Below are 25,280 nucleotides of genomic sequence, written 5' to 3' on the forward strand. Positions count from 1 at the left end.
TCATCACATATCCACTTGACTCCCAGAGCTTGGGCTTTAAGGAAAACAATAATTATCATGAGGCTCATCACAAAATCATGAGAGTTGGCAACAATTGTGTGTCTCTCTCAACCTTTCCAGACTATTGTACCCCTTTCAGGAGTCTGATTTGTCTTTCGAACGCTTAACTTTCATCTCACTTCAAAGCTACTTGCTTACACAATCAGACATAAAAATACAAAAGTGTCACTACACACTCTTACTGAAAAATTGTTCTACTTTTTACCGTATAATTATAAAATAAATCAATTAGAATATAAATATTTTATTTACATTTCATTGTATTGTATATAGAGCAGTATAAATAAGTTTGTGATGGGTTCGGTCATAGAGACCCCCTTGGGAATGTCACCTTATGTGCTGAAACTACCTCTGAGCCCGTTTTCCCTGCCAGCTTGGGACTTCAGACCCCTGTCTTGTTGAGCCAGACAAGCTACTCCGCTGCAACATAGACCCAGGGTCTGAACCACGCCCCAAAAGCTGCAGGCTTTAACTGAAAACTGCTCAAGTTACTTATCTCCAGAACCCAATGGGATCCAAACCCCAAATAAATCTGTTTTACTCTATATAAAGCTTATACAGGGTAAACTCACAAATTGTCCCCCCTCTATAACACTGATGGAGAGATATGCACAGCTGTTTGCTCCCCCAGGTATTAATCACTTACTCTGGGTTAATTATAAACTAAAGTGATTTTATTAAGTATAAAAAGTAGGATTTAAGTGGTTTCAAGTAATAACAGACAAAACAAAGTAAGTTACCAAGCAAAATAAAACAAAACATGCAAGTCTAAGCCTAATACGTTAAGAAACTGAATACAGGTAAATCTAGGGTTACCATATTTTAAAAATTAAAAAAAGAGGACACTCCACGGGGCCCTGGCCCCGCCCCCACCCCAACTCCGCCCCTTCCCCTACCGGCTCCGCCCCTTCCCCGCCCCAACTCCACCCCCTCCCCTGAGCGCCCGCATTCCCCCTCCTCCCTCCCAGCTATGAAACAGCTGCCTGAGCGCTACCGGCTTTGGGCAGCCCCCATGCCTCCGGACCCTGCGCCCCCGGAGCGGAAGTGCCCGGCCGACGGCGCAGGGTCTGGAGGCATGGGGGCTGCCCAAAGCTGGTAGCGCTCGGGCAGCTCGGCTCTTAAACAGAGCTAAGGAGTCAGGGAGCACAGCAGCCGCCGCTGGAGCCCGGGAGGGGAAGTGCCCAGCCGGCAGTGCAGGGTCCGGAGGCATGGGGGCTGCCCGAAGCCGGTAGCACTCGGGCAGCTCGGCTCTTACAGAGCGAAGGCGTCAGGGAGCACAGCAGCCGCTGTGGTAAGCTTAGCTGCTCTAAGGTAAGCCAGGGATGCTGGAAGCTGGGAGTATTTTTCCCAGACATGTTCGGCTTTTTGGAAATTCCCCCTGGACGGGGGTTTGATTATCAAAAAGCCGGACATGTCCGGGAAAAAACGGACGTATGATAACCCTAGGTAAATCTCACCCTCAGAGATGTTCCAATAAGCTTCTTTCATAGACTAGACTCCTTTAGTCTGGGACCAATCCTTTCCCCTGGTACAGTTTTTGTTAGTTCCAGCTCAGGTGGTAACTAGGGGATTTCTCATGACTGCAGCCCCCTTTGTTCTGTTCCACCCCCTTTTATAGCTTTGGCACAAGGTGGGAATCTTTTCTCTCTGCGTCACCATCACTCCTTCTAAATGACAAAGCCCCAGGTTTAAGATAGATTCCAGTATCAGGTGACATGGTCACATGTACTTTGAGACCACAAGCTTCCATTCTCACAGGCTTGACTCAGAGGAACACAGGAAGGCTTACAAGTAAACAGAGCCATTTACAACCAATTGTTCTAGTTATTGGGAGCCATCAAGATCCTAAGCCACTATTAATGGCCCACACTTTGCATAATTACAATAGGACCTCAGAGTAATACTTCATATTTCTAGTTTTAGATACAAGAATGATATTCACACAAATAGGATGAACACACTCAGTAGATTATAAGCTTTGTAATGCTACCTTACAAGAGACCTTTTGCATGAAGCATATTTCTGTTACATTATATTTACATTCATAAGCATATTTCCATAAACATATGGAGTGCAATATCACAGTCATTGTCGGTATGAACTTTTAGGTTGTACTGATTTTGCTAATGTTTTTATGTGGCCTACTGTAAAACTTGGCAAACAGCTAGATGAGTTGATGTACCCCCTGGAAGACCTCTGCGTATCTCCGGTTGGGAACTTGTTATGACAGAAGATAGATTAATCCCTCCAAAATTATACACAAGCACATTAATTTGAATTCCTTACAGAGGCTTGTTTTATATCACAATTTCAAGCATGTAACAAAATATGGATCTTTTAAATAAATGGCTGTGTTGGAGAAATACTATCATCAACATAAACTCGACTCAACTTTAAACCATCTTCTTGGCCCTCAATTTAATTGAAGCCATTTATAAACATATTCACAAGAGTCTTAGTTAAAGACTGACAGTTTGTTTACAATTGGGGTTTTGCCTCTGCAGAATATAATCAAAAGGTGAATCATTGCTGTGTCTGTGAGAAGATAACTGTAATTGATTCATAGTATAATTGTCATTTGTTTTAATTCAATGCAGCTGGATTAGAAGCGCAATGTAAGGTGTATTCCACCAGAACATTTTGTTTCTAAGCAGTGCGCTAATGGATTCTTTAATTATGGAAAGTGAGAGATGGAAAAGACTCTAGCAGCCAGTCCATGTCTCTGCCAGTGTAGGATTGTTCCCTTTCTAATGCTCTCACAGGGCATGTCTACACTGCAGTAAAACATCGGCGGGCTGGCTCCCGGGGCTCAGGCTGCAGGGGTTCTATGTTTGCAATGTAGACGTAAGACGTTCTGCCTTGCGCTGGAGAGTCAGATTGGGTCTGCTCTCTTGCACACGGCCTCCAGCGTGGACTTGGCCAGGCAGAGAGAGGAGTGGGTTGGGCGCGGAGGGGCAGAGGGGGCAGGCACGGATCTATCTGGCCTCCCCCATAACCGCAGCGCAGCTCCAGAGCTCACATTGGACCGGTAGCCAGCGGTCACAGCGAAGGGGCGTGGCCAATGAGGAGAGGCGTGGCCTTGATATGACCTCGCCCTGTGACTGGGTGGAGAGGAACGGGTTAGGCACCGCCCCGGGCTTGGGGTGGCAGGAGAGGCCTTGGCGGCAGCGCGCCCTGATAGGACAAGGAGGTGGGCGTGGCCCTAGGGGCAGTTCGCCCTGTGATAGGATGGCGTGGTGGCCCTTGGAGGAGGCTCGCCCTGTGATAAGGCGGTGGGCGTGACATCACAATTTTGTCCCCGCGGTAGGGGCGGGGTTATTGCGCCCCCCGGCCCGCTGGGTGAATGGCCGCGGTGCTGCGGAGTGGGCGCTGCTTCTTCCTGCCCACTCCGGTCCCGCGCGGCCTGCGCCCTCCCGGCTGCTGCAGCGGCGCCATGCAGGAGCCCCCGCCATCCCCGCCCCTCGCTGCCCGGCCGGAGAGCCCGGGCCCCAGCGCAGCCCCGGGGGCGGCTGCGGGCTGGCTCGGAGCGCTGCGCTTCGATAACTGGGCGCTGCGCTCGTTGCCGCTGGACCCGTCCGAGGAGAACGTGCCGCGGCAGGTGCCCGGCGCCTGTTTCTCGCGGGTGCGGCCCAGCCCGGTGCAGAGCCCGCGGCTGGTGGCCATGTCGCTGCCCGCCCTGGCGCTGCTGGGCCTGGAGTCCCCCGCGGCTGGGGCGCTGGAGGAGCTGGAGGCTGAGGCCGCGCTGTACTTCAGCGGGAACCGGCTGCTACCCGGCGCGGAGCCCGCCGCGCACTGCTACTGTGGGCACCAGTTCGGCAGCTTCGCCGGGCAGCTGGGCGATGGCGCGGCCATGTACCTGGGCGAGGTGCTGAGCCCGCGGGGCGAGCGCTGGGAGATCCAGCTCAAGGGGGCCGGGCTCACCCCCTTCTCCCGGTAACCACTCGCGGGGAGGCGCCGGGGGCGGGTGAGTCCTGCCCCTCTTCCGGCCGGGGCTGGCGGGCGCGCCGCACCCGTCCGTGGGGACAGCTGCAGGTCGCAGTCCCTGGAGCTTGTGGGTTCCCCTCCCACCTGGCCCACTGCTTTAGTGCCCCAGAGCACCCCCGGTCCCGCCTGGGAGATGCTGCCAGGGGCTGTTGCAGCTGGGGAGCTCCGCGCAGTAGCTTTAAGCCTCTGCCATTCCCAGTCCTCTCTTCTCTCCCCCCCCCCCCCCCGCGCCAGTCACTTCAACCCTTGGCAGCCCATACCGCCATGCGTTTTGTACTGACCACAGTGTCCCCAGCCCAGAAGCCTTTGCCTGCCTGCCACTGTGGGAAATGCCTCGCAATGCCCAGGACAAGTGGAGGTGCACGCTAGTGTAGACGGGGCACTCACGTTCTCCTCCCCTTGCGTTGTCACTGGGGTATATGATGGTGCCTGTAGAGAGAGATTAAATGGTTGCATTGTTGGCCTATTCTGGTAATGGGTGGACCAAGAATGTAACCCATTTAGCGGGTCTCCCAGTACCCTATGGCCCTGTCTAACTAGCGTGCTCATGAGTGGAGCTGCAATGATGAGCGAGTCCCCAGAAAAGTTAGTATAGTCCAGACTTTTATGAAAGGATTGAGCCAACAACTAATAGCTTCCACTTGTATTCTTAAAAAAAAAAAAAAAAAGTTCAGGGAATAAATAAAAGATGGTTGGATAGGTTATAGACAACTCATTGACCGCAATCATACCTTTCCAAACCAGCTGCTCACTAAGGAGCTAAAGAACTCCATATGCCAAATCTGTTATGAGTGTGATTCTTACGTTGGTAAATCCCATTATAAATAAAATCTTCGGTATATGTTTGGCAGGCCTGTCATGTGGGCCAGTGCCAGTTAACCAGTCAACATATGATTTCCCACACCAAATTATTAAATCTGTCATACTCTGTCATAATCTTACTGTTTCACAGTCTCTATTTTACAAAGTCAGTTATCTAGCAGTCTCCTGTCAAGTAAACTCCTGAAAGAATGATTCCAATGCACACTTTACTAAACTTGGTGTAATACTAGCTTAGCGAAGATAAATATTTTTGTGCATCCACAAGCTCACTTAGTAATAATTTAGAAAGAGACTTCAAGGAAAGATGGTTTCTTTGCACCTCAATCAGCCATGAATAATTGTCTAATTACATTGTCAGTGATTCTCATCTGTTTCATGTTCTGGACCACATTTTTAAGGTACAGACCCTGTAATGTACGCCTCTTAACTAGGGCCCTACCAAATTCACAGCCATGAAAAACACTTCACAGACTGTGAAATGTGGTCTCCCCGTGTGAAATCTGGTCTTCTGTGTGCTTTTACTCTATACTATACAGATTTCATGGGCGAGACCAGTATTTCTCAAATTGGGGGTCCTGACCCAAAAGGGATTTGTAGGGGGGTCGCAAGGTTTGTTTGTTTTTGGGGGGGGGGGTGTCATGGTATTGCCACCTTTACTTCTGCACTGCCTTCAGAGCTAGATGGCAGGAGAGCGGCAGTTGTTGGCCAGGCACCCAGCTCTGAAGGTAGCGCCCCACCAGCAGCAGTGCAGAAGTAAAGGTCTCATGGTATGGTATTGCCACCAGGGCTGGTGCTACCATTAAGGCAAACTAGGCGGTTGCCTAGGGTGCCAAGATTTGGGGGCACCAAAAAGCGGTGCCCCCAATTTTTTTTTTTACAGCGTTCCTGGGCTGGGCTGCCGGTGGCGCGCTGACACGTGCGCCTCAGACTCCCTCTTCCAGCGCAGTGGCTGCTCCACTTCTCCCACCTCCCAGGCTTGCGGCGCCAATCAGCTGTTTGGCGCCGCAAACCTGGGAGGGGAGGAGAATTAGAGCGGAGGAGGCGGAGCAGAGGTGAGTTGGGGTGGGGAGCTGCCGCACGGCTCCCCGTGGGGTGGGGGGAGCTGCCGCAGGTGGGGGCGTCTCAGGGTGGAAGGGGGGGCGGGGAGCTGCCGCAGGGCTGGGGGCGGAGGAGCGCAAGGTGGAAATTTCGCCTAGGGCACGAAACTTCCTTGCACCGGCCCTGATTGCCACCCTTACTTCTGCGCTGCTGCATTCAGAGCTGGGCGGCCGAAGAGTGGCAGCTGCTGACAGAGAGCCCAGCTCTGCAGGCAGCAGTAAGGGTGGCAATACCATACCATGCCATCCTTAGTTCTGTATTGTTGCCTTCAGAGTTGGGATCACGGCTAGCAGTCGTCGCTCTCTAGCTGGCCAGCTCTGAAGGCAGTGCTGCTGTCAGCAGCAGTACAGAAGTAAGGGTAGCAGTACCACAGGCCCCCCCCCCCCACACACACAATAACCTTGCAACTCACCCCCACCACTCCTTTTTGAGTCAGGACCCCTACACTTACAAGACCATGAAATTTCAGATTTAAATTAAATTTATGATTTTTTAAAATCCTGTGACCATGAAATTGATCAAAATGGACTGTGAATTTGGTAGGGCCCTACTCTTAACTCTGATTTTTCATCATCACTACAGCAATCATAATGTTTGGTTAAAAAAAGATAACATTAAGGAGTGGTACAAAAGAGCTGAGACAAAAATAAATATATTTTAGTGTGAAGGATGAAACTAATTACATTTCCTGCATTTTGCATTTGTTGTTTCTTTCCTTCCCCAGTAGACATTCTCCCTCAAATTTTCTACCTTTGTTATTGCCAGAGCTTTGATAACAGTGGTGGGAGTGCTAGTGTGTAACAGCCACCAATTTTTTTTCTGCTGTATTGTTTAACTAAGCTCAGCCAGGATCTTCTCCTGGTAGTTAAAATACTGGTAGCTGCCAGCATGTTGTTTGCATTAGTGTGGAGCGTTAGTCATAGAAGTAGGGGGGAAACAATAGGTAAACAAGTCAAAAGGTGCTAGAGTGGATTACCTGCACAGACTGAGTCATTGATTTTTAGCTCCTATTGTTCTATACTTTCCGGTCACTGTGCAGTTTGGTCCTGTTTCTGTTTGTTTGCTATCCCTTTAATTTTGGTGAAGGTCAAAAAATTGATTATATTTAAATGTATACATTAAAGCAGTGATTCTCAACCTATTTACCATTGTGGGCCACATATGTAGCTAGCTCTCTGTGTTATGTGGGCTGCATCCAAACAATATATATACACTACATGTATGGTCCTGAGGATGTCACATTGGCTGCAGCTGTGTGCTCATCGGGCCGCAAGTAGCCCATGGACTATGGGTTGAGAACCACTGCATTAAAGACATCTGACAAAGAAAGATCTGAAGTAGTGATGCAGGATAAAGGGTTTTTTAAAGTTCAGCTGGTTCAAAAAAAAAAACGAACTCTGAAAATTGAAGTCCTAGAATAGGCTACAGCTAGCAGAAGGAATCTCAGTTTATATGCTCTTCTACTAGCTTCAGAAGCTGTAGACATCTGGGCCAGGGGCCAGTTTGAAAACTACTGCAGTAACTTGTGTTCAGTGGTAGCTAATATACAAACTAGATTGTTTATCAGTGGTGTGAGATAACTAAACCCTGTGAATGTTTAATGTCCATTTTTTAAAGGGGGAATGGGGAAAGAAGTTACTTTTTCAGCTAATTCCAAAGTTGTAATCATTTCTTTAAAGAGACGCAGTCAACTTTGGTAGTAGACATTACTAATAAAACCTTAGATTAAGTGACTAAATTTAAAAAATTCAGTCAACTTATTTCACTTGTTTATATTTTGTGGGTTTTTTTGCAGTTTGGATAATGAAAATTAATGAAGCCAGTTTCAGTTTTGTTTATAGGCAGTTACAATACTAGGTAAAGTTCTGCAATGTCTGGTCTGCAGACCAGAAATCACAGAAGACTATCTACATGTTTTAAAAGCTCTTTATTAAAATTTAAAAATGGTGGGAACACTTCTGCTGGCCCTTGTGTTCCATTAACAATGCGTTTTACAGAATTTAAATATTGGGATAAGCTTAAGGAGTATACAGAAGAGATGATTGGGAAGGAGGCTATATATGTTAACTTTATTTCTACTATGAATGTTGGTATTAATACCAAAAATAAATGTTACAATTAAGGAGATTGTAAATTGAAACTATGTGTAATGCTAGGAGGAGATGTTGGGCAACTTTGGACAAGTCACTTGACTTTTGGGCCTTCGTTTCTCCACCTAGAAAATGGGGGTCATGATACCCTGCTTTTGTAAAGTGTTTTGAGATTTAGAAATGAGAAGTATTACACAAGAGCTAAGTAGTATTACTGTTTTGGTTTATAGACAAGCTGATGGTCGAAAGGTTCTGCGGTCAAGTATAAGAGAATTCCTGTGTAGTGAGGCCATGTTTCATCTAGGCATACCTACAACAAGGGCTGGAACGTGTGTAACATCTGATTCAAAAGTTGTTCGGGACATATTCTATGATGGAAATCCAAAAAATGAAAGATGCACAATTGTCCTGAGAATAGCTTCCACGTTTATAAGGTAAAGAGAAGCCTGTTTTCAAATTTTTTCTTGTTAAAACCAGCATCCTGTTTGAAATACACTATTTCCCTAACAAGAGCATCTATGTATGATTCTCATTCTGGGATTTTAGTTCTTCAGTGCTAGACTGGTGGAACTCTGTGTTTTCCATCCAGTACATGGGATGCACCGACATCTTTGTCGAATTTTTTAAGCTTCATACATTTTTTAAAAAAATTATTTTCAAGCCCTGGCAAAGAAAAGCCTTCTTTATGATACTCCTGATGCTGGTGGGTGACTATTATGTGGGAGAGGACTATTTTAAAGGCCACTTAATGAAGGGTTTTAGGATAAGGAATAAAATGGTCAAAATCTAGATTGTGATAAATGTAACTCTACATATTAGAGATGGACGGTAGTTCCTGCTTGAAACCATATTAGGACTGTATGGAAGATCTGTGATCCATTACAAAGTAACAAATTCCTAATGAAAGGCTGAGGAGTAGGAAATATATAAAGCTTGGAAAATCTCTTTTCCAATTTTTTGCAAGATGTCTTTCATTTGTATAGGCAGTATTTTATTTTAGTTTGCTGTTACATTTTAAAATAGGTTCACCATATAATCATTGTCTTCCGCTGAATATTTTTAAGACGCTCTTAAGAATTAGCCATTAATGCTCACTAGGTCCCCTGATCCTTCAATTGGCAGCACATGGATGCACACCTTTGCTGCGTGACGCTTCAGTGGGGCTCTGTTATTTTGATGATCTCTGTCATTTGCAGGACTGGGGCCTAAATTAAGGAGATGGTACTATGGTAATAAAATTTCTAAATGGTAGTTTCTTATTGCTGTATTATAAATGAATAAGAAGTGTCTTAATTATTTTAAAACAGGTTTGGATCTTTTGAGATTTTTAAACCTACAGATGAACACACAGGACGCAAAGGTCCCAGTGTTAACAGAAATGATATTCGAATACAGATGCTTAATTATGTGATCAGCACTTTCTATCCAGAAATCCAGCAGGCTTACTCTGACAACAGTGTTCAGAGGAATGCTGCTTTCTTCAGAGAGGTATGAGGCTGATAATTCTTTCCTTTTATAGTATTTGTAGAAGTAGGGTACAAGAACTTCATCTTGTGAAGAATATGGGGTGAGAACTTTTTATAATTTTTTTTTCTTTTGGTTATCTTAACTTTTTTATTGTTATTTTTGGAGAAAACACTCCTGATAGAACTGTATATTGAAATGTATCTAAGAGACTAGTTACCTCCTCACCACCAAATCAAGATTCCCCTCGCTTTTGAAGAGCTGTAAAAGACTACGCATAATAAATTGAGTGCATCAGAATGTTGGGGAGTTCTGGACCCTGATTGGCTGATGATGAGGTAATGATTTAGAATGTAATAAGGGTCTTTTCTCATTTGGTAATATGAAAGGTGGAAAAAAGGATGTTGACTGAGAAGAATGTAAATTAAATGTTCACAATTTAAATGCTCAAAAGTCAGAACATTCAGTTATGGTTTCCTCAATAATCATTACTTGAGCTGTTAGCAGATATGTAGCATTGGTGTATATATACTGCTAAATTTATGCCTTAATAGAAATATGTAATGTTGATGAGCTAAAGTTGTTGTGGGAATTATAACTTTAAGTTTCCTGACTGTTGTGTGCTTATACATCAAAACACTGATATTGTGTTAACAACGCTTTTCACACCGTTTACTTAGTTGTTTGTAAGGTGGTGGAAATAAGTGTATCTTCCTTTATTTCAATGAGCAAAATAAGGGGTTAGGGAAGATGAAATGCTTCTGTTTCTATTTCAGTAATTGTACATTCCAATATTATGTGTTTTCTGGGGCTCTGTCCAGTACACTCAATTTAAATACTATACCTAAATTGGGAAGCTGGAAAGCGGCCATAGGACTTGCCTCCTGGGCTTTTCTGATTTTCTTAAAGGAAGAATGAAAAGTCTTAGCCCAGCCACATGATGCAACATAAGGAGGTGTATGTGAAAGAAGAGGAATTTGCCAGTAAAACAAAACAAGCCATTTCACTTACTTGATACCTGATTCACTACTCCAGAAGGCTTTGTTCGAGCTGTCAAGGTTAGCAGGAACTAGCCAGCAGCTACTTTAGGAAGCTTAAAATGAACAACAAAAATTCTGTTTTAGAATAATTTTTGTAAATGCTACAAACAGAACTGTGTTCTGACAAGATCCCTCAAATCGATTTTTTCCCCCTACTGGATTAATCATTGATTCTTGTCCGGTCTCAAGCCTTAGACAGTTTACTTTAAATCTCGTCAGTGGAAAAAGTTTAAAAACTAGTTTGAGGTAGTAGATCTACCTCTGGCCCACCTGCCAATTATTATGGTCTTAGTCATTTTATATACAATATTGCACTCAAAAAACTACATTAAAACATTAAGGTTGCATGTCAGGTTCTCAAGTTATGAAATTCCGGAATTCGGGTTGCCTGTGCAAACTTAATTTGTCCCCTTTGTGCACATGCATTACGATAATCTTCAGTTACGTGATCACATACTATTTTTTCCACAGGACCCCGTCTCATTCAGTGCACAGGATGGATGGTGCTCTCTTGGTGACTGCTATTCAGTATTTTTTTCTCCTCATTTGTCAATTAATGTGTGGCCCCAGGCCTTATTAGCTGCACACTATTCAAACCTTGCTTTGAAGACAGAATTATTAATTTCCTCATGGGTTTTTCTGTGGCATTAATCATTATTGTATCTGAATGCTTCACAAACATTAATTTATATTCACAACACACCTGTGAGATGGGGGAGTATAATTATCCCCAATTTACAGATGGGGGACTGAGGCATAGGAACTAAGGTTAAAAGTTCACTCCTTTTGGGTACTCAGTGTGAGATGCCTATGAGCTGATTTTTCAGAGTACTTAGTATTATATAGCACAACTCCCACTGACTTCAGTTGCAGTTGTGAATGCTCAGCACTGAGGAACACAGTTAGTGACCCCCCTATGAAAAGTTTTGTTTAAGTGACTTTCCTATATGATGCCAGGGACTCTGTGGCCTAGACATTTATAAATCCAGTTCTCCAGGGCAGACCTTGCCCATGACTGTCCTTTCTCTCCTGCAGTCCCCTTCCTTGTTCACTACACATCTTCCTACTTCTGCACAAATGAAGCAAGGTTCATACAAAAGAGTTTCCTTTGCTACACAACCCTGGTTCATCCCTAGAGTAGGTCCATCCTGTGTCCTGAATGAGGCAGGGGCCCTGTGGGGTAAAAATAGTATGGGATCGTGTAATTAAAGACTGAATTATAATGAATCTGCACAAGGGTGCCAAATTCAGATTGCATAGGCAACTTTAATTCTGGCATTTCCTGAATTCTGTGTGTGACTTTGCAATCTTAATCTTCTTTTAACTTGGTTTGTGTGTTTTATTTCCTGGGTTTTTAAAAAAGCAAAGTGAAAACACAAATTCCATCACATGCCATCATAGACACCTATATCATCCGCAGGGTTGCAACTGCTTGATTCCCAACAGACCTCTGTTGCTTGAGCTAATAGAATATATGATAGCAGTAATAGGTTGTCGTCATTTCTGTGGACCAGCAATAGAGAGGGCACTTTGCCAGTGGGTTTCACAGATATGTGGTGACAGCCTAGGAACACTGAGGCTTAGGAATCTCGGGTTGCATTCCAGGCTCTGGAGGGAATTGTGTTCAAGTGGGCACAGGCTCTATGCCCATTCCACCCAAACTTGGCCCCATCCCATTCTTTCCAACCTGTCACTGTCCCAGTCCTATCTATTTCCATCCCAGACTCCACTCCTTAAACATCTTGTCCCTGCTGACTTAGTAAATCCTAGTCTCGCTCCTCCAGGCTCCCACCACCAATGCCAGTGAACTTGCCTAGCCAGTCCCTGTTTCCACCACCTTGCTCTTCATCCAGTCTGTTTCATGCTCCCACCTGCTGGCTCCCAATTTCCCACCCATGCTTTCCCACCTGGCTCCTAGACCCATGCCTCACATATACCCTATGTCCCTATTTCCCTATCCCCATCTTCCTGGCAGTTTCATCTGCCTCCCCCCAACCTCCTTTCCCAAACTTCTCCTGTCTTCCCCCCCCCCCCCCCCAGGTTCATCTCTTGTACCCTCCATATTCAAATCAGTCAGCTTCCTCCTCTACGCTGCCTGGGCCCAGCAGAGGAGTCATTGAGAGTGCAGGAGAGACAGCCTTCCTGTTCTCTCAGCTCAAGTGGCAGGACCCAGCATGGCACACAACAGTTCAGAGCTGCAATTGCAGGGAAAGTCCTGCTCCAGCCTCAGGCTGGAGCTTGCTCAGTTCAGACAATCTTTCGAGATTTCAGCTGCTAAAATCTAAGTTGCTACTGAGTACAGAATCATAGAAATGTAGGGCTGAAAGGGACCTCAAAAGGTTGTGCAGACCATCCTCCAGCACTGAGGCAGAATTAAGTATACCTAAGTCCTCCCTAATAGAAGTTTGTCTAATCTGTTCTTAAAAACATCAAATGATGAGGATTCCACAACCTCCCTTGGTAACCTGTTCCAAGTGTCAGCTGTCACTTTTCATAGGCTTATTACTTGGCCAAACTTGGGCATGTTTTCACGGGGATTGCAAAAGGCACATCTAATACATGCCACCCTCTTCCATATTTCATGTCTCTGCTCCAAAGCATAGGGGTGCAAGAACTTTTCAAAGAAAAGGTCACCAGTATTTTTTAACAAGGGCAAAACAACATATTTTTCTCCTTGGAAATGACTGATAGTTTTCACAAAAATTCAGCCTGAGGCAGGCACCTGACATTTAAATTTCAGACCAGACTGTTAAAGTTTTGGCAGTTATAAGCAACTGAAAATAGGGTCTTATAATGGAAGTGTTGGACAACTTTAATAGGCATCACTTTGTGCCCTGCCTATAATATATAAAATGCTTTTGCCACCTCTTTTACACTGTGAAGGAAACTGACTAAATAAGAGAAATAGCAAAAGTGTGTGCATTCTATATCACTTTGTGTATAGAGAAAACAGATTTCTCTCTTTTTCGAATCTTTGTTATAGTAGTTTTAGATGTCATTTTTAACAAGGGTAAAATGTAAACAGGCGTTTTAAAGTGGTGGGTTTCTGTTACATATAACAACATCTTTCCCAAGCTCTTTTTGTAACAATCAATAAGTGTAGAAATTGGTGATGGAGAGAAGTGTTAAATGAAGCTAGAACACAGACAACCTCATTCTAATCAGCGCACACTTCTTGAATAATCCATGTTTTAACTGCATTAGAAGCTTTTCATTGGCAGTTTAAAAAAAACCCCAACAATTCTTTGCTAGAATAACAAATCATTTTATGCAGTGACACCGTGCAGTTCACATTCCTTTATCATTATGATGGGGGCTTTTGTTTTCAGTAGCCTGGATCTCATCTTTGTGCTTCATTTTACTTTGTGGTGGTATCTCATCTCTCTGGCATAGAGCCATAGTGCAGAGTGTGGCCACTTGCTCTTGTTTATAGCGTATTACTAATCAGTTCTGTGCACATGTAGCTACTTGGAGTATCTTGTGTCATATGGCTTTTTACCGCCTATCTGAGCAGTGTGGAAACCATATAAAGTGTTTTGCTTGAAAGCATTATAATGCATGCCAGCGAGGAACCTGGAAAATGGTGGTGAGGGGAATGCATAAAGTTAAGGTTTCCAAAATGTTGGTGTTCTAAACCCTTCTTTCTGTTTCTCTAGCTTCCTGGAACTTTGTTCCTGGGGCTGAAATTTTCCAGGCTTTATCTCTGCCCCAGTTGGTTGATTTTGATGAAAGTTTAAGCAAAGACAGTTCTGCCATTTTTGAGAATGTAAAGATGGCTTTCCTGTTATAAAAACACTTTTGCTACCTTAGACAGCTCTAGAAGGAAGGATAGGAAGTTTGATATTTGACAAGTTGATAGCTGTTTCGGAGGAGAAGTCAGTGCTCTGGTGCAAATAGGTTTTGATTTGAACAGGTTTTGAGGATTTGAAAATCATAGTTCATGTCGTGATTTTATAATGATAGCAGTTCAATAATAGATTTACAAATTAGTTTTATTTTAAAAGTGAAAATAACTGTTTTCTTAGAACAGACTTAATTTTGGTTGGCAGATAGTACTGAAATGAAGAAATTGATAAGTTATTTAAAAATATTGCATCCCTTTCTCTATTTACTATACCTCATCTAACCTGTTTACTGCAGAAACAATACTATGGAAAAGTAATTAAAAACTATAATGCATGGATACAATGAGGAAGAGTTCAGCTTGTACGTGAAACTTCAATTTTGGCATTTCCTGACTTTTTTGCTTAACTTTGCATCTTTGTTTCCTTAGCATAGTTAAAGAATCTGATATTCCCCTACCAAAAAGTCTAACACTGATGATCCTTGTATAACACTTTTTCGTTTTTCTAAATCTTTGTAAGTTTTATTCCCCCCTCCCCCCCGCCAAACTTGCCCTTCCTCTTATGGGGAAATCATATAGCTCTTGTTCTGGAATTAGAAGTGGGCAACAGGAGATATTTGTTGCAAAGACTGGAATAATGAAGGTTTATTCAATTTGGATAATTTTTAGCTAAAAGGGGTTTCCTTAGTCTAGTGGTTCTGACCTTCTTTTGTTAGAAGCCCTCTTTGTGATTCTTGGACAGGTGCCCTTAGTTTCATCATGTATTAATAGTCACTTCCCTTGTTCTTTCACTCCTAGCCTCTTGCATCTGTTCTTGTTTTTTGTTTTTCCGTTCTCTGGTTCCCACTTCTTCCAGCTCGCCATTAACTAACAAATTCACTGGCAGGCTACCATAAGGGAGCCATTGTGACTCATAGGGCCAAGTTGTATGGGCTGGTTTGTCAGTTAAGATAGATGTAGTAGGAAAGAAAATGGCATGGGGAAAAAATTGGGAGTAGAAAATAGGGTTATAATGAACAAAGGAAACAGACACACAGCATTTAGGCCAATGAAACTTATTTTATTTATACATCCTGAGGGGCAGATCCTGCTTCCATTGAAGTCAATATGAATTTTATTTATTGATATTTATTTCAGTAGGAGCAGACCTTTAATTTGGGGGAGATGCTGATAAAACGTTGCTGCTGCTGGGACTTGGGCTAAATCGCTGTTTGCTTTTGGGGAGATAACTAGGTTAGTGGAGCAGAAGGCCATACTTCAGTGAAAGTAGCTATTTCCCCCCCTGAATTTCAAGCCCTACAGTGTAATGCAGTCGTATCTTGTAAAATAACACTGTTTAGGTTAAAATGATAGATCCCTTGAAATATATAGAAATGTCTAAGTCGTAATCAAAGTTGAAGTGTTTGTTTCTTAGGTAACAAAGCGGACAGCAAGGATGGTTGCTGAATGGCAATGTGTTGGATTTTGCCATGGTGTGCTGAATACAGATAATATGAGCATAGTAGGACTTACTATTGACTATGGCCCTTTTGGGTTTATGGACAGGTCAGTATAGTTTAATTACCTGGAATGTACAACTGTGTGTTTGCTGTGCAAAATAATCCTCATGCTTTTCCTGATTGCTTTCATTCCTTTTCAACATCCTCCTTAGATGTGGCGAGTCCAATTAAGTTAGCCCTAATTGTTTTATATTCCTTGACATAACCATTTCTAACCTTCTGTAGTTGTCACATCTGTATATGTATAACTTGTTCATTTTCTAGTATGGTTCTTTTCTGTATTTGAAAGGTCTTGGGTTTACTCTAAGGAAAGGCAATGCAAGCACATGCTTAGATTCATAGTTTTGGAGGAATGTCAGAACTAAAAGCACTCTTCCTTCTTGCACTTTCTAGTCTCCTAAAGGATCTAACATAGTAGTCACTCTCAGTTAACTAGAAGAAGACTGCTAACCATTTCTTTTTTATCTGTAGATATGACCCAGAACACATTTGCAATGGTTCAGATAATGCAGGGCGCTATGCTTATAACAAACAGCCAGAGATCTGCAAGTGGAATCTAGGGAAGCTTGCTGAAGCTTTAGTCCCAGAACTGCCCTTGGAGATCAGTGAACTCATTCTCAAAGAGGAGTATGATGCAGAATTTGAGGGGCATTATTTGCAGAAGATGAGGAAGAAGCTAGGTCTCATTCATTTGGAATTAGAAGATGATGATAAATTGGTGTCTGAACTTCTAGAAACTATGCATCTCACAGGTTAGTGATGAAAACAGGACATAACTTGGTTGTCTTGTTTCCCACATTAGAAAAATAACTGATCAGAGAATCCTATTCCACTGACCACAAATGAACCTTCCTTCAAAAAGTTGGATGTATCTAGTAGAAACAAATTAGACTATAAACTTTGTTGAAGTTAAATTAGACTGTCTTATGTCTGAACAATAAAATCTTGTGTTCAGGTGGAGACTTTACAAATACTTTCCGTTTGCTGAGCTCTTTCTTGGGCGATTTGGATCCTCTAAAATTGGAAGATTTCCTGGAAAAGATTGCCACACAGTGTGCTTCCATGGAAGAACTAAAAGTTGCTTTCAGGCCTCAGATGGATCCAAGGTACGACTGAAGTAAACAATGACAATTTTGAATCATGTTTTCAGGCATACTATCAATATATAGCTGGTTTTTGTATGCTTTTTAATGTTTAAATGAGTTTAGTGATCATTAAAGGTGCTGGAGTGACAGTCTGCCTATCCACAGACCGGGAATATAAGATCAACAGCAGTGCAAGTTTTCCTGTGTTGCCCTGCCAGGACATTTTAACCCTGGCTTGAGAGACTAGTTGTCTTTTTCCACATTTGGCTTCTCTGCTGAGGTGTGTCAGATTTGGTTGTTTTGTGGTAAGGACACAATTCACTAAGGCCTGGTCCACACTACCCCCCCACTTCGGACTAAGGTACGCAAATTCAGCTACGTTAATAACGTAGCTGAATTCGAAGTACGTTAGTCCAAACTTACCGCGGGTCCAGACGCTGCAGGCAGGCTCCCCTGTCGATGCCGCGTACTCCTCTTGCCGAGCTGGAGTACTGGCGTCGACGGCGAGCACTTCCGGGATCGATTTATCGCGTCTAGACAAGACGCGATGGATCGATCCCAGAACATCGATTGCCTGCCGTCGGACCCGGAGGTAAGTGTAGACATACCCTAAGAACTGGATTTAAATCACCAAAACCCCTTTCACATGTACTGTTAACAAGCTGAGCTATCTCAGCTTTCAATCTTTCAATCACTGTGCTAAATATATTAGATGCTCTGTATACTGTTACAAATCCCCAGAACTATCCAGTTTCCATGTTTAGGGCCAGATTCACTGGTACGCTCCAGCTGCTCTGCACCATTCAGCAAAGCAGAGCAGCTGTAAACCTGACTCAGGTGGCCAGTTACATCAGCTGCTTTGCATCACAGAAACAGTGGAAAGTAGAAAGAGCATTCTAGTGAAACTGCCCCTTAGTGTTCTCTGTTGTTTCTAGTATGCTAGATTTTATATATTTTTCTAGGATCGATTGTTTCCCTGTTTATTTGGCAGACATTTTGTGTGCCTAGTGCTGCAGAAGCCAACATAATTACATTTACCTTTTCCTCAGAATTGTCAGTGTGAATAAAAAAGTGTCTGTCTGTTAATTAAGTTCTACTCGGAGCAGTAGGAATGGTCACACATTTCTGATGTCACACCGAGATGCTGGTGGTTGTTTATCACTTTGGAGTAGATGGGCAGTTGAGTTCCAGCAATGATGTGGTAAATTGAAAAAGGAGGAAATTAATACTTAAGAAGCCAATTGATATTACTAGATTATGATTTCAAGGTAGACCAAATCTGGAGCCTAAACATAAATCTTATAATAAGGATTAAATCTGTTGATTATACATGAGTCAGTCCTTTTGGGATACTATAGTCAGACTTTGTACAGAGGAGCAGGAGAAGTAATGAATAAATCACAGTAGTATGAAAGCAAAGCTTTTTAGTGCAGTACTGTACTACACTGAGTGCAAGAACTGTTATACCACAGCACTCCAGTGATGGTTGCATTAGGCATATGTAGATCAAATTTGGAGGGTAATTTATATAGACTGAACAATCAAAACCGCTAGATAATGTTCCCATTTATGCTATCCTATTATATTTAATTATCTTTAGTGATGAGTTGTCCTTTAGCTACTAGGTGCTGATGGGTTTTTTTGTCCTTTAATTACTTTCTATGTATGCATTAATGAAAGAAGTTTAGAAAATGATTTTGAGATTTCCACTTATATTGATGTGGCATGACAAAAACAAATGTTTACTTAAACTGGGAGAAGCAGGAGAAGGCAGCTGAATAAGTGATAAAACTGTTGGACAGCTCACACTAACACAATCCAACAGTGTACAGCTTTTAGAAACCTAATAAAAACCACACCAAAATAACTTGGATCTATTAACAATAGTAACTCGTGTCCTCTAATAAATTAGTCCTGTTAACCATTAGCATATCTTTTTAGCAGAGTATATTAGTCATTATCCAGTAAATTAGTTTGAATTACATATTTTAGGTATGTTTTGTCCATAGTCCTTTCTGGCAGAATAGGATAAAATATAACAAGTCTGAGATTATATTACTGTATACTGCATGATTATATAGCAATACCATTGTGTTAATTCCCCACTCTTCTAAAGTGTTTTTGCTTTCTTTTCTATGATACTATGTTGTTTGTATTACAGTAGTATCTAGGGTCCCCATGTAAAAGTGAAATCCCATTATGCTTGGCACTTCACAAACACGAGGCTGCAATTTTCAAAGCTGTCTAGGGCATTTAGACACACAACTCACTAATTTCAGGGGGGCATCTAAATCCCCTAGATGGCTGTGAATTCTTAGCCTTACAATCTAGGTTTGACATAACATAAGAAGTGGATTAAACAAATGGGAGGAGGGAGATAACGGTAACATTAATATACTTTTGAATAATAAGATATAGTCTTTATTGTGGGATACAGAGTATTTAGCTTTGCTGACAAAAAACAAGGTTACTTTGCTTGCTTGCTAAAGTAGTCTGGCTACAAAAAGCCAGTCCTTGCGTGTTACTGTGAGTTTAATGTCTGATATAATTTTCCTCTTCCCTGCAGACAATTGTCCATGATGCTAATGTTGGCTCAGTCTAATCCTCAACTGTTTGCATTAATTGGAACAAAAGCTAATATAAATAAAGAATTAGAACGCATAGAACAGTTTTCTAAACTGCAGCAATTAACAGCAGCTGACTTACTGAGTAGAAATAAAAGACACTGGAAAGAATGGCTGCAGAAGTACAGGTGAGATTATTAAATATTGCCTACAATACATTTGTGCTGTGTCATATCTACAGTAGAACCTCAGAGTTTACGGACTCCTCGGGAATGGAGGTTGTCCGTAACTCTGAAATGTTCGTAACTGCACAAGAAGTTCTGGGATGCTCCTCAGGGCGGACTGCTCAGAGCAGGGGCTCACAGCTTTGCCTGTGAACTTCAACGTCCTCACCTCCTACTCCTGGGGAAATTCTGCACAAAGTATTTAAAATTCTGCATATTTTATTTGTCAAAATAACACTATATAATCAGGCCAGTTTCAATTATTTTGGTAATTTATTTCAAAATACCTGTCAGCGACTGTCTGACCCAAAAAAAAAATTCCCCCAGGAGTAGGGAGTTAAAGAAACCCCTGTTTTTCTGCACCCTCAGAGCCCAGAAGGGGGGCTAGACACCTGCATCCCCTACCCCCCAGAGCCCAGCTGTGGGGCATGCCCTCAGCCCAGACACCCGCACTCCCTCCACCCCCAGAGACCAGCTGCGGGGTGTCCCCCAGCCAGACACCCCAGAGCCCAGCTACAGAGCCCCCCTGCTCAGACACTCGCACCCTCCTCCCTCCTCCAACTGCCCCCAGCAGCATCTTTTATTTGCGAGCTGGGCTCTGCCGGGTCCAGCAGCCCCTAGTGGCAGCCAGCAGCTCTACAGCCCATTTCTGTGGGAGAAAAAGGAAATTCTGTGCACACAACATTAAATTCTGCATGCGCAGTGGCGCAGAATTCCCCCAGGAGTAATCTGCTACCTGTAAGTGGCTGCCCAGCGAGTGGGGATGGGGATAGACACATGATTCTAGCCACCTCACTACAGGGGTGATGAGTGAGGCACCCTGGGGCACTACAGCGTCAGTGGGAGCACGGTGCAGGCTATGGCCCTTTAAAATTGAGCTGCTCATCCAGAGTGTAGCATGCAGGCAGGAGATTGGGCTCCAGGCCAGGTTCCAGCAGGAGCTCAGGAAGTTTCTTTCCCAGGCTGGGACTGAGCTTGCAGGCTTGTCCCCCTCCTGACCACAGGGGGAGTGTGGGGAACCTGCACCCATGGCTTACAGGAAAGCGGTGCAGACCCCAGTGCTGCTCCTGCTCGGGGGCTCACAGCTGTGCCTGTGAACTTTAGTGTCTTCACCTCCTATCTGTAAGCGGCTGCCCCCCGGGTGACGAATAGGGGGTGGAGGTGGGGACAGGCAGCCCAGATGTGCCTACCTTTAAGATGCAATATAGGCACAGTACAATATTCGCTGGGGAGGGGGGGAGTTCGTTTTGGGTTTTTTTTGTCTCTGCTGTTGCCTGATTGCTTAATTCCAGTTCCACATGGTGTCCGGTTGACCAGTCAGTCTGTAACTCTGGTGTTTATATCTTTGAGGTTCTACTATACTGAGCAACAGTACATAGCCCTCTACAAATAGAAGACAGCATGGCCCCAGCCTCAAAAGCTTTACAACATAGAACAGATGTAGGTGATGCCAAAAAAAAAAAAAAATAGAATGTGAATAAGCTACAAAAGTTAGAATAAAACACCCACATGTTCAATAATATTTTTCCGTGGAAATTTCATAAGTTAATTAGTATTAAATCCAGTTTGGTGCATTGGTACACAGACATACAGACATTTGGATGCAATTGTGTATTTTGACTTTGTTAATTCTAACATATACCTAAACTTGATTGTATTAGTTTGGATCGTTAGTAAATATATTACCAAAACATGACTTACACCAGAGCTGTCCAACCTTTAGGGTAGTTCACCCATCTAATACTTCTTGGCCTGAGGGAAAAATCCACACAATAATAGATAATACTCTATACTCTTACTGCCAAGATGTATTGTATTTGAATTTAGAAAAGCATGTGGGGAGCATAAGGTAAAGCAAGACAATGGGGCCCACATTCTCTTTACCCCTAAGGCCACTTGGTGCTTTATAGAAGTGCCAAGAGACTTTAAGATAGCTGGAGATTCCCAACAGAAATCCTCCTGTGAAGGTAGGAATTTCTGCTGGCCCAGAGCTGGTAGGGTTGGTATAGTGTAGCAGCCTATTACTCCAGCAGGGTAAGTTAGGGCAGGCGAAGTCCTGCTTTAACTTGTGATGGCAGTCACAGCTGGCTTCCTGTGACTGATCCTCTTCACTACAGCTGAGAACTGTAGCAGGAGTAAGTACCAGTCATAGATCTGATTCTTGACTGTATCCCATCTCTCTACTATTGTAAGAATGCAAGAAACTTAAATATACAATAAAGTGCATAGAAAAGCTTCAGAGTTGATTCCTGAAAGTGCAGGAACATTCATATGATGACTTATGCGGTATGTTTTACCTGTCAAGGCTTCAAATAAGCAATGATATTTTCAAAAATGTGAAGTCTTCAAGAGAAATTTGTATGCTTGCCACTTAGCACATGCTGTACTTCAATTTGCTGCATCTAATGGACTGTGAAACAGGTTCTTAACTGAGGTGGGAGGTAGAGTTTTTGTAGATTAAATTTAAAAATGGCTGAGCTTTCCAGACCAACAGGGAGGATCCTAGGCCATGTTCTCATCTTGAAATTTCCATTTACGCTTGCTAATTCAGGAAAATGGATCCAAATTTTAAAAACAGAATCTTGAAGCAAACAAAATTCTTAATTTGTTTCTTCTTGCTTATTTTCAGAGTCCGATTAGAAAAAGAGATAGAAAGTGTTAGTAATGCTGATGTCTGGAATGCTGAACGTGTGAAGATTATGAATTCAAACAATCCAAAATATATCTTGAGAAATTACATTGCTCAGAATGCCATTGAAGCAGCTGAAAATGGAGACTTCACAGAGGTACAGTATTACTATTCAACATTGCTGTATATGCATGATACTTCAGAAAATCCTCCAAGGAATTTTACAGTCCAGATTACATGTTGCATAACATGCAGCAAGATTAAAAGAGAAAAAAATATATGATGGGCCAATTTTTTTTTTTTTTTTTGAGCTACAGGTGGTCTGGTGACATGAGGCAAGGAGCTAGGACCTCCTGATTTTTCAACCCCTGCTCTGCACTGATTGGCTGCGGAACTGTGGGCATTTTTGCATCTATAAAATGGATACTTAACTCACAGGAGTGTTGAGGATTAGTTTGTACTTAAAACCCTACTTGCCAAATGGAGTTTGAAAATGTGATAACTTTTGATCATATTTAGCTCAACGTTATGTTTAAATATTAGTGTCCAGATACAATTAACGTATGTATAGTATTGATTCTAATGTAAAGGTGTTCAGGTACTTTATTTTGAATAATATAAGCCTGCCAATTGCTGTTACTAATACCGAGTTCCATGCAGGCTACAATAGATGATAAAATAATTGCAGATCTCCATTTTCAGTTTAGATGATACCAGTGTATCACATGTTATTTCATCTTTCACTTGTGGCTCTTCATAGGCTGCTTATCCATTAAATACAGTTTTTCAGATTTATTTGAACCTATCGAAGGTTCAGTTTTTACTTTTTAATTTCTTACTGCAACGTGTTGTGGCTTTCTCTCTAGGTAAGAGAGGTTTTGAAACGCTTGGAAAATCCATTTGAAGAGACAGAAGATCTCACTGAGGTACAAGAAGATCAAGAAGAGGAGGAAACAGTTGCAGCAGCTGCCACTTGTGCTCCAGTGACCAGCAGCAGACTTCCATATAGCAGTAAACCGCCACTCTGGGCTTCAGAACTCTGTGTTACGTGATCTTCATAATGGCCTTGTTTTATTTTTCACTGTAAACTGGAGATGCTGATCCTTCTTCAGTAGTGGAGAATCAAACAAGGCAAAATCAAAGTGCTGTTAAGTCATTGAAACAGTTCATTTGGATGTATCTACAACCACACTTCAGCAGCAATGCTTATTTTGACACAATCAGGGATCATAGGTTTAATGGACCAATGACAATCAACAGTCCATGTACGTTGTTAGATTAATGTTTGGGGAGCTGAACAACTTTCTTTTCTCCTCACCACATTGTAATTAGTGATGTCTTAGGTGTAGGCACACAGTGATCTTTGAACATCCAAATGTAACTGTTTTTATGTGACGACAAAAATAACAAATCAGAAATCTGATATATTTTTGACTGATGATGAATTAACAGTACTTATTCCCAAAATGTGGTTAATGCTTTTACTCTGCAGGGATGTTTGATCCTCTTTAATGGAGGAGTAAGCTTATCATTGCTTATCTGAAGCTATGATTCCTTTAACTGAGTAGTTCCTTTCTTGTGAACCTTCATATTAACATCAGTCATTTTTTTTAAGAGAATTTTTTTGCAAACTGGGGTGGGGGGGAAAAGCAACTGAGTATAATTTTTTTATAATATACAGTATAGAAATCAGAATTGAGGGGGACTATACTTATTTGCACTCGGAAGTCCTAGCAGAAAAATATATTTAGCTTTAACATGTTTGTGTGTGATACACACGTACAAATATTTATTAAAATCTTGGACTGCAGCTTGTAAGTCAGTTGACCTAAACAAGATCACTTTGCCAACTTAGCTTGTTCCCTATAAACTAACCAGTACTTAATATAAGCATTCATTATCTATGATTATTTATGCTGTTGACACAGTCCCTTCTACATTAAACTGCAGATGTGTACTTGTTCAACATTATTCAATGCGACTTGTGTAACTTAGTCTTCAATCCATCCATCATCATCACAATCTCTGGAAATGTTACTTTGAAAGCTGCCATTCTAGTATTCTTATTTGCTAATATCTGGGGTGGCAATGTCTGAGAATATACAAATGATGCTCCTATTTCCCCTCTTGTTGACTTTATGCAGTTTTGGTTCTGTATTTTGATGGATACTGATAATATGTTTGAGGTGAAAGGGAGAGCTATGAATGTTTAAAAATATTTAATTATATATCTGCAGTGTGAAACTGTTCCTTGTTAATTAAAGTAGTATTTAGGGAGTCAGAAATAGATACTGATTGGTCATAGAAAACAAACAAAAGGAAGTATGTCTTCACACAGTGCACAGTCAACCTGTGGAACTCTTTGCCAGAGGATGTTTTGAAGACCAAGACTATAACGTTTCAAAAAAAGAACTAGATAAATTCATGGAGGATAGGTCCTTCAATCGCTATTAGCTTCTGTTTGTCAGAAGCTGGGAATGGATGACAGGGGATGGATCACTTGATAATTGTCCTGTTCTGTTCATTCCCTTTGAAGCACCTGGCACTAGCCACTGTCGGAAGACAGGATACTGGGCTAGATGGACCTTTGGTCTGACTCAGTATGGCCGTTCTTACATATCTCACACTGGGAAAATGTATTCTAGAACTAAGCCAATTCAGGCACCTTAATTCAGGTTTTTTAGTCCAGAGGGCAGAAGTTGATGGCATTATTTTTTTTAATTATAGCATTTTATATTTTTAAGTGGAGATTGGATTTAAGTTTTGTTTTAAACTTGATTTGCATGATTACCATCAGGGACAAAGCAAAAGAAATTGAATAAAGATAAGTGTGCTGTGGAAAAAAGAGATGGCTGTAATGTATGGGGATAAGTAGGG

General features: G+C 42.4%; 1 protein-coding gene across 1 annotated transcript; it reads left to right on the top strand.

The window, feature by feature from the left end:
• Nucleotides 1–3,403: 3,403 nt before the first annotated feature.
• On the top strand, nt 3,404–24,358 carry SELENOO (selenoprotein O). Its single transcript, XM_065407365.1, has 9 exons — nt 3,404–3,993; nt 8,285–8,488; nt 9,362–9,542; nt 15,817–15,947; nt 16,373–16,653; nt 16,857–17,007; nt 19,553–19,738; nt 22,404–22,560; nt 23,270–24,358. Exons 1-9 carry the CDS (start codon nt 3,404–3,406, stop codon nt 23,462–23,464), a joined length of 2,076 nt encoding a protein of 691 aa, XP_065263437.1. The 3' UTR covers nt 23,465–24,358.
• The last annotated feature ends 922 nt before the right edge of the window (nt 24,359–25,280 follow it).

The sequence above is a fragment of the Emys orbicularis genome, chromosome 1 (genome assembly GCF_028017835.1).
Source record: "Emys orbicularis isolate rEmyOrb1 chromosome 1, rEmyOrb1.hap1, whole genome shotgun sequence".
NCBI lineage: Eukaryota > Metazoa > Chordata > Testudines > Emydidae > Emys > Emys orbicularis.